Source organism: Hemitrygon akajei, chromosome 12 (genome assembly GCF_048418815.1).
Source record: "Hemitrygon akajei chromosome 12, sHemAka1.3, whole genome shotgun sequence".
NCBI lineage: Eukaryota > Metazoa > Chordata > Chondrichthyes > Myliobatiformes > Dasyatidae > Hemitrygon > Hemitrygon akajei.
In genome coordinates this window covers 7,701,095-7,711,581 of record NC_133135.1, presented here as the reverse complement: position 1 = coordinate 7,711,581, position 10,487 = coordinate 7,701,095, and the positions used below count along the sequence as shown (strand labels likewise).

At 45.6% G+C, this 10,487-nt stretch overlaps 1 protein-coding gene across 3 annotated transcripts in view; it reads right to left on the bottom strand.

Moving 5' to 3' along the window:
• Window positions 1–213: 213 nt before the first annotated feature.
• Window positions 214–10,487, bottom strand: part of ttll7 (tubulin tyrosine ligase-like family, member 7) — a 200,870-nt gene continuing 190,596 nt past the window's right edge. For all 3 annotated transcript variants that reach the window (XM_073062543.1, XM_073062544.1, XM_073062545.1), the window contains 2 exons: window positions 8,959–9,135; window positions 214–4,027 (listed from right to left, as the gene is read on the bottom strand). In XM_073062543.1, the coding sequence (XP_072918644.1) occupies window positions 3,907–4,027; window positions 8,959–9,135 (298 nt within the window). In that variant the 3' untranslated portion in view covers window positions 214–3,906. The remainder of the gene's footprint in view (window positions 4,028–8,958; window positions 9,136–10,487) is intronic.

Sequence of the window (10,487 nt, the reverse complement as noted above, 5' to 3'; positions counted from 1 at the left end):
CTCATCAAGAGGAGGGCCTCAGTATTTTTCCTGTCTTTTTGCACTACTTGTTTAATTTACACACACACACACACACACACACACACACACACACACACACACACACACACACACACACACACACACACACACACACACACACACACACACACACACACACACACACACACACACACACACCTACCTACCTACCTACCTACCTGTGAGAAGTTTTAGGCACATATACATAGCTAGGGCGCCTAAGACTTTTGCACAGCGCTGCAGTAATTTCATGTATTGCATCGTACTCCTGCCACAAAGGAAACAAATTTTATGACATATGTGAGTGATGATATTTCTGATTCTGATATGCGTTTATATTATGGACTGAGAGTGGGAATCATGGTTTGGAAAAGGAGAAAGAAGAGGGAAACTCCAAAGAGACATTCTGTAATGATCAATAACCCACTTCTTTGAAATCAAATTACCCTGCTTGGTGTCTCAGGGATGAGTGTGTCTGCAGCCATGCCAACCCCCACCCCCGGCACTCCTTTTCTGCCACCTGACACAGATCCCTCCCATGGCACTCCACCCTCACCATTCCTAACATCCTTTGCTTCTGCCAGATTTACAAAGTCGCTCTCCAGTCCACATTTACAAATACTCTACTGTGCAAAAGTCTTAAGCACCCTATAGATATGTGCGTAACACTTCCACACAGTACTAATAGTTGTTGTCCAGCACCCCCGTCAGTTCCAAGCTGAGAGTTTTCCAGCCAAAGTTTGTTGTGTGGGGAGCTCTTCACCCCCACCAGCTATTTCAAAGACCATCCTTCTTCCATATGCAACCTGTACAGTGGTCAGAACAATATATCACTATCCAGGTGTGGTATCTTAATCAGGTGATATTGGTTTGAATCACAAGGTCATGTTGCAGCTCTATAAAACCCTGGTTAGAACATACATTGAGTACTGAGTTCGGTTCTGGTCACCTCATTATAGGAAGGATGTGGAAGCTTTAGAGAGGGTGCGGAGAAGGCTTACCAGGTGCTGCCTGGATTGGAGAGCATGTCTTATGAGGATAGGCTGAGCACGCTAGGGCTTTAATTTTATTATTATTGATAATTATTAATTTTAATATTGTTCAATTTAATTTAAAAAATATATTTCTTATTCTAATTTATAGTATATATTATGTATTACACTGTACTGCTGCCACAAAACAACAAATTTCACAACATATGTCAGTGATACTAAACTTGATCCTTCGGAGCGAAGGATGAGAGGTGAATTAATACAGGTGTACAAGATGTTAAGAGGCATAGATAGAGTGGACAGCCGGAAACTTTTTTCCCATGGTGGTAATACAAGGGGGCATCATTTTAAGGTGATTGGAGGAAAGTACAGCAGAGATGTCAGAGGTTAGCTCTTTTTGCACAGAGAGTGGTGAGTGTGTGGAACACAATACCAGGAGTGGTGGTAGAGGCAAATACATTGGAGGCATTTAAAAGACTCGTAGATAGGCACATGGATGAAAGAAATATGGAGGTCTATTGTCTGCTGGAGAGATGTGTTAGATTGATCATGGAGCAGATTAAAAGGTCAGTACGACTTGTGGGCCAAATCACCTGCACTGTGATATGGTGCTCAATTAAGGGAAAACAAAAATCTGGTGGATCGCAGTGATAAAATTGGTGGTGGCATCTGGCCTCGGACAGTGCAAGGAAATGCCACAGAGAATCCCATATGTTACTGCAGAAGTCTGATGGGCCGAATAGCCTCCTCTGCTTTCATGTGCAGTTCGAAGCATCCCATCAGTAGGACAGATGCAGATGCTTTGGAGAAGGATGTGGAGTCTTAACCACTGGGCATTTCACCTCCAAGTCATAAAGACAGATTTAGGTTACAAGGTGGATCATGCTATGTCAAATGCAGTCAGAGGGGACGACCTTAGGTCGACATCTTGGGAGGCATGGATAAGTTGAGCTGAATGGACTGGTGCCATGTTGGCTCCTCTGATACTTTGACCTAAAATGCCATCTCTACTTCTCTCTCCACAGACGCCAGCAGACCCGCAGAATATTCCCTACAGTCTCCTTTGTTTTAATGGTCTGGAGTGAGATCGGCCTTGGGCACATCAGACATGCCAGTCACACGGGTCACACACATTTTGGAATGATGAGCGCAAAACTGGAGGAGATTTAAAGATCTAAGTATTAGCTTTATTTGTCACATGTACATTGGAGCATACAGTGAAATGTGTCATTAGCCTCAATTCAGATCAGTGAGGATTGTGCTATGTTATAGAGTCATGGAATCGTAGAGTACTGCAGAACAGAAACAGGGCCTTCAGCCCACCTGAAGCAACACACACAAAATACTGGAGGAACTCAGCAAGACAGGCAGCATCTACAGACAAGAATAAACAGCCTCGGCCCGAAACATTGACTGTTTATTCATGTCCATAGGTACTGCCTTGCCTGCTGAGTTCCTGCAGCATTTTCTTTTGTGTTGCTTTGAATTCCCACATGCAAAATCTCTCATGTTTATGTTCAACTCATCTAATCCATAAATGTCTGATATTCTGCCTAGTCTCACCTACCTGCACCCAGTTGATCCCAGAACTCTATCTCACTATTTTGCTCTCTTTTTGCACTAATTTTTTTCCATTTCTTATTGTAATTTATTATACAATTTTTTAATGTTTTGCATTGTACTGCTGCCACAAAACAACAAATATCACTGCATGTCAATGACAGTAATCCTGGTTCTGAATTAAGCCACATCTATCACTCCTGCTGCTCTACTTAACAGCACCTTCAAACTGGAGCATCTGGTAGGGCGGAGATGCAGTGTTCAGTGACCGGAACAGCAATCCAAATGTCTTGATCACCGTGAGTTCAAATCCCACCACAGCCGCTATGGAACTTAAATTCAGTCAACGAATCTGGAACTAAACATAAAATACTAGAGGAACTCAGCAGGTCAGGCAGCATCTACAGACAGCAATAAACGGTTGACATTTCGGGCTGAGGCCATTCTTCAGGACTAGAAAGGGTGGGGGAAGAAGCCAGAGTAAGAAGGTGGAGGGGGAGGGGAAGAAGGCGATGAAGTACGAAGCTGGGAGAGGATAGGTGGAAAAGGCAAAGGGCTGAAGAAGAAGGAATCTGATAGGAGAGGACAGAGGGCTATTGGAGAAAGGGGCAATCAGAGGGAGGTGATGAGCAGGTGAAAGGGTAACCAAGATGGGAATGGAAAGAGAGAGAAAGAGGGAGGTAGAAAAATCAGTGGAAGTTGGAGAAGTCATCCAGTCAGATATTGGTTGAGAAAAGACCGCCTCCCCCCCCCATCTGTAGGGGACTGCAGACCCACCATACTGCTGGGATGGTAATAAATGCTGGCTTTGCCAATGACATCCAGACAGGAAAGCAGAGGGTTGTTGCCTCAGCGTTAACAGGAATGTAAACATTATCTGCAGGTAAACCGAGTGCAGCTCCAACGAAGCAGGCGTAACTCTAATGTAACAATTAGCAGCACGGATTTTAAAGTCACATTCTCTTGCTATCTTGCTATGGATTTTCTTTTAAGCTAAGACACATGATTCACCGTTCCTGGCCCCCACGTTCCCTGTCACAGTCAGGGTCAGAGATGTGGGGGAGCGGTGGAGGGAAGAAGAGTAGGTCCCAGAGGTGACTCCAGGTTGAAAGCGAAGCTGAGATTCCAATGCCCACCACCCGAGTCTGTTTGAGATAGTTAGCGGGTGAGAGAGGCTGAGGGGGTGTTCACTGTGCGTGGTAGATGGGAGTCCTCTCGCCCACCCATGGACCCTCCAGGCTGAGGGAAGTTCCTTGTCCAGGACGTCCGAGCTTCCTAACACACCTCCCCTCCGCGCCGTGAGAGGAAAGCAGGAACCCTGGCTACGGGCGGGTCAATGTTGGCCAAGTCTTCCGGTGTGGAGGCTCCGGGAGCGGGGCAAGACTGCTGGGCCACGGCTGAAGGTCATCGGCAAGGTCTTCATGGTCAGTTGGACTCCTGAGGGAGGCAGGGACCTGGAAACAGACAGAAAACTAGTCAGTGACACTGCAGCAAACTCCAGACCTTCAGTGCAGTGCACCAAGGAACAAACTCTTCGGCTCATCATAGCTTTGCTGACCATGGTGCCAAATTAAACCAAGCCAGTTTCACTGTAGTCAAGTGATAGACTCTGGGAAAAGTCATTGGGAATGTGGAGGGAATGAAATTGGATGCGTGTAAAGGGGCAGCTTAATAGTCAGCACCGAATCAGTGGGCCAAATGGCCTCAACTCCTGTTGTATGACTCTATGATGTTGATTTCTTTGGCAAACAGGGATTTATCAGTTAAATTCAAGATTCAAGATTGTTTAATGTCAATTCCGGTACACAAGTGTAAAGGAGAATAGAATAATTGTTACTCCGGATCCAATATAGTGCAAAAAACTGTTTGGAGCAAGTTCAAACAACACACACAAAATGATGGTGGAACACAGCAGGCCAGGCAGCATCTATAGGGAGAAGCACTGTCGACGTTTCGGGCCGAGACCCTTCGTCAGGACTAACCGAAAGGAAAGGTAGTAAGAAATTTGAAAGTAGTTGGGGTGGGGGGGGAATGCAAAATGATAGGAGACGACCGGAGGGGGTGGGATGAAGCTAAGAGCTGGAAAGGTGATTGGCGAAAGTGATACAGAGCTGGAGAGGGGAAAGGATCATGGGACAGGAGGCCTCGGGAGAAAGAAAGGGGGAGCGGGGGGAAGCACCAGAGGGAGATGGAGAACAGGCAAACAACTAAATGTTACCCCATCCCTGACATATTTAGTTGTTTGCCTGTTCTCCATCTCCCTCTGGTGCTTCTCCCCCTCCTTTCTTTCTCCCGAGGCCTCCCATGATCAGCTGCTGTAAAACAACAAATTTCATTTGTTGGAGATAATAAATCAGTTTCTGGTTCTGACAAACACACACACTCACAAAGTCCCAGACACCAGTTGCTGGAGTCAGGAATGAGGGCCCCGGAATTCTTGGGTCAGAGCAAGGTCTGATTCCTCGGCTCATCAATGAAGACCACCTACAAGTCGTCTGCTATGGTACTGCAGAGAAGGATCCTTCAGATACAAAAACACGACACTCCACTGCAGGGCTGCACTGTCTGAGGTACTGTCTGCGGTCCTGTCTGCACTCTCTGAGGTACTGTCTGCACTGTCTAGGGTCCTGTCTGCACTCTCTGAGGTACTGTCTGCACTGTCTAGGGTCCTGTCTGCACTGTCTGAGGTACTGCCTGCACTGTCTAGGGTCCTGTCTGCACTGTCTAGGGTCCTGTCTGCACTGTCTAATGTCCTGTCTGCACTGTCTGAGGTACCGTGTCACCAATACACGGTAATTGAGTTTCATCACTCCTTCCATCCAATGGGAAAGATACAAAAACACAATGCTCCACTGCAGGGCTGAAGTATGGCTGCACTGTCTGAGGTACTGCCTGCACTGTCTAGGGTCCTGTCTGCACTGTCTGAGGTACCGTGTGACCAATGCAACAGCAAACTGAGTTTCATCACTCCCTCCACCCAATGGAAAAGATTTGAGTGAACCACTCTGAAGCAAAGTGGCCACATCCCCTCATCTTCAATTCCCCAGCCTACACTTAACCCTTAATCTGCTGAACTACAAGCACGGCAGCATGCATTACAGTGCCACAAACAGTACCAGCATGGCATGCCCACAATCCCATAACCCTAACACGTACTGTACGCCTTTGGGATGTGGGAGGACACTGGAGCTCCCAGAGAAAATCTACATGGTCACAGAGAGAATGTATAAGCACCTTTTACAGAGAGAGGCAGGAATTGAAATCCTGACCTTACTGCCAGCACTGTAAAAGCCTTATGCTATCGGCACGCCCCACCATGCTGTAAGGAATTCCCATTATCCACAGCCCATTTAAATGTGTCCCTTGTTTTTTTTTTCTTTTCTGATATTCTATATGGGCCTGTAGTCTTGTATGTGTGCAGACTGGGACGCAAGCCACAGCCAGGGGGTGGTGCGCTCCTCCCGGGGTGTTGTGGTCAACTGAAGTTTTTGATGGGCAGGGATTACATACAAGTATACTTTGTGTAGTTGTAGTTTTTTTTCTAATAGTCCATACAGGCTTGTAGGCTTGTATGTGCGCGGACTGGGCGTCAAGCCACGGCCTGCGAGGGTGAGTGGACGGTGGAGCATGGTGTCCAGGCTGGAGGAGACTAGCTCTATTGTAGTCGATTGTGGATTGATGGTGCAAGTTATTTGACTCTTTTATTGCGTGACTGTGGTACGATTTGCACCTGCTATCTTATGTGTGCTTTGTGCTGTGTGTGACCGTTTATACCACATTTTGCACCTTGACCCCAGAGTAATGCTGTCTCATTTGGTTGTATTCATGAGTATTTATGTATGGTTGAAATGACAATTAAACTTGAATTGAATTGAATTCTTGTGAAGAATAATGAGTTAACTGCCCTCAGCTACAGTACGCCAGCATGTGGTTCTCAGTGATGTCGTAAGCTCCTTGTATAATACAGCTGATGGTATCTATAAGTTCAATCAATTAACAAATAGTGTAAATCTCTGGTGTAATTTATGCTTTTATTGTTATCATAATTCCCCATCATTTACAGCAATTTGCTGTGGTACGGATCGGATCACAAGTGAAATCGAACTGATACGATCAGGAATATTTGTCAAGGGTCGTTAGTCACAGAAAATTTAGCCCACTGTGCCTGAGTCAGTGTTCACTCACCAATGTTTTGCTAACTCTAATCTCGGCTTCCCCATCTTTAACATGTTTCTTTTTCTCTTATCAAACTACCCCTTAAATGTTGCCTCGGCTCCTGCAGTTATTGTGGGAATTCATGCCGGACTGAAAAGACCCTGCAATGATTGAGTTGCCAGTTCAGCAAGAGTGCCCTTGGAACCGTTACCAATCCACAGCAGACTGCTCGAACCATTCAGGGATCCAGGGTCTGTACTGCACAGCATGGGTAACCCTAGGTCATTTCTAAGGTAAGGCCGAAGAGCCTGTATTGTGCTGTAGGTTTTCTATGTAACCTTTTCAGAATCAGATTCCTCCAAGAGGACCTCAACCTTGTCGTGGTTTAGAGGCTTGTGTGTCTCAGTGACCCCGAAAGCTATGTTGGCTAGAGTCAGGGATTTGTACTTTGGCTCTTGGTAGGGTAACCCATACCAAACAGGTCAAAGGGTAGAGGCCAGACCACCAATCATCCAGGTTTGCTCAGGCCTAACAACCCTGACTGGTCAAACAAAATTGTTTAGAAACATAGAAACATAAAATTGTTCCGGAAACAACACTCAAAATCATAAAACCATAAGACATAGGAGCAGAATTAGGCCATTTAGCCCATCGAGTTTGGTCCACCATTTCATCATGGCTGATCCATTTTTCCTCTCAGCCCCAAGTTCCTGCCTTCTCCCGTGTCTCATCATGCCCTGACTAATAAAGAATCTGTCAGCCTCTGCCTTAAATATTTATAAATACTTGTCCTCCACAGCTGCCTGTGGCAACAAAAATTCCACAGATTCACCACTATCTGGCTAAAGAAATTCCTCCTCATCTGCGTTCTGAAAGGACATTCCTCAATTCTGAGGCAGTGTCTCCCACCATAGGAAACATCCTCTCCACATCCAGTATAAAAAGGCCTTTCACCATTCAATAGGTTTTAATGAGGTCACTCCTCATTCTTCTGAATTCCAATGAATACAGGGCCAGAGTCATCAAACACTCTTCATAGGACAAACTGTTGAAACCTGGACTCATTTGTGTGACCCTCCTTTGACCCCTCTCCAGTTTCAGCACATCCTTTCTAAGATAAGGGACTCAAAACTGCTCAGAACACTCCAATGTTCACCAGTACGTTATAAAGTCTCAGCATCACATCCTTGCTTTTGGATTCTAGTCCTTTTGAAATGAATACTAACATTGTATTTGCCCTCTTCACCGCAGACTCAACCTGCAAATTAACCTCTAGGGAATCCTGCACAGGGACTCCCTAGTCCCAGTCACTTCAGTTTTTGTATTTTCTCTCCATTTACAAAATAGTTAACCCTTTCATTTCTTCTGCCAAAGTGCATGATCATATATTTCCCAACACTGTATTCCATCTGCCACTTCTTTGCCCATTCTCCTAATCTGTCTAAGTCCTTCTGTACTCTCTTTCTACTTCCTCAAAACTACCTGCCCCTCCACCTATCTTCATATCATCTGCAAACTTTGCAACAAAGTCATCAATTCCATCATTCAAATCATTGATATATAATGTAAAATGAATTGGTCCCAACACAGACTCCTGTGGAACACCTCTAGTCACAGGCAGGGGGAAAGGGGGGAGAGGGGGAGAGGGAGAGGAGAGGAGGAGGAGGAGGGGGAGACAGGGAGAGGGGAAGAGAAGGAGAAGGGGAGGGGGAAAGGGAGACTGGATATCTCTGCTGCCTCAAACTCCTTGCACTAACTTCTGACCAAAGCCTTCATTCTAGATCCTGCATCTGACCACAAAACTACATAAACTCCAGATTTATTTTACTGTACAATGTACAGCAATTATAACATATTGCTGGCAGAGACAGAGAGAAAGAGAGAGAGGAGAGAAAGAGACAGAATCGTATGGAGGGGGAGAGAGAGGAAGCAGCAGAGAGCGACAAAGACAGATAGAGAAAAAGACAGAGAGTGAGAGAAGAAAAAGAGGAGAGAGACCAAGAGACATACAGAGAGAGAGGGGGGTGGGTAGACAAAGAGAGAGGGGGAGACAGAGAATGGGAGTGAAACAGAGGGAGAGAAGATTGGAAACAGATAGGGAGACTGAGAGAAGGAAGTCAGAGAGTAATAGGAGTGACAGACAGAGAGGGAGGAGACAGAGAAAGAGGGAAGAGAGAGAGAGAGAGAGAGAGGAGCCGGAGACATTTACAGAGAGAGAAGGGCCTCGCACCTGTGCTCCTCCCATTCATGCACGAATCCTGGCAGGGAGCCCTTGAAGTCAGTGGCATATCGGTAAACCAGGAGCAGGCAGCCCTTGCAGAGGTGCACCAAGCGCTGGCAGCATTGCAGCTCCTGGGGTGTGATGCCTTCCACATTCCTGTTGAACATCGTTTCCCAAGAACTCCGTCTACAGTGGAGAAAAGAAACACTGCCTGAGTATTAATTATCCTCTCCCATTGCAAGCAAGGCCCAATACTTGGGGCAACAGAGTGGCATGATTGTGAACATCTAGTAACCATTGTTAGATCCTGGCCTCAGGTATCCTGACCGTTTGCATCATGGTCTGGTATGGGAATTCGAACGTACAGGATCCTAAGCAGCTACAGAGAGTGGTGGACTCTTCCCAATACATCATGGGCACATCCCAAAGGAGGCACTGCCTCAAAAAAGTAACATACTTCATCGAAATCCCCACCATCCAGGCAATGCCATCTTCTTACAGCTACTATCAGGCGGGAGGTAGAGAAGTCTGAAGTTCCACACCATCTGATTCAAGAACATCTACTTCCCTTCAACCATTCGGTTATTGAACCAACCAGCACAACGCTATCACTACCTCAGTACAGCAACATTATGGCCACTTCAACCACTTTGCACTAATATTTATGTATTTTTGTTTAATTATGTTCTTTCTTGTAAAACAATACTGTGACTAATTTATGTTTAACATTGAACATAGAACAGTACAACACATAACAGCCATGATATTGTGCAGCTCTTTTAACCTATTCTAAAGCCAATCTAACCTTCCCTCTTACACAGCCTTTTCTATTTTTCATTTTTCTATCATCCATGTCCCTATCAGAGAGTTTCTTAAATTCCCCTAATAAATCTGCCTCTCCCTATCCCGGAAAACCCACTGTTCTTCCCACCAATCACCTTAAAATTATGCGCCCTCATATTAGGCATTTCCTCCCCGGGAGAAAGTCTCTGGCTCTCCATTCTGTCTGTGCCTTTTATAATCTTGTACACTTCAATTAAGTCACCTCTCATTCTCCTTCACTCCAAAGCGAAAAGCCTGAGCACACTCAAACTATCCTCATAAGACATGCTCTCCAATCTAGGCAGCATCCTGGTAAATCTCCTCTGCACCTTTTCTAAAGTTTCCACATCCCTCCTATAATGAGATGACCAGAATTGAACACAATACTCCAAATGTGGTCCAAGCAGGGTTTTATAGAGATGAAACATTACCTCATGGCTCTTGAACTCAATCCCCTGACAAATGAAGTTCAACACACCGTATGCCTTCTTAATCACCCTATCAACTCGTGCATCCCTAGATCCCTCAGTTGCTCCACATGGTAATAATCCCTCATTGACCCTGTACCTTCAGGTTCGGCCAGTAATAATCCCTCATTGACCCTGTACCTTCAGGTTCGGCCAGTAATAATCCCTCATTGACCCTGTACCTTCAGGTTCGGCCAGTAATAATCCCTCATTGACCCTGTACCTTCAGGTTCGGCCAGTAATAATCCC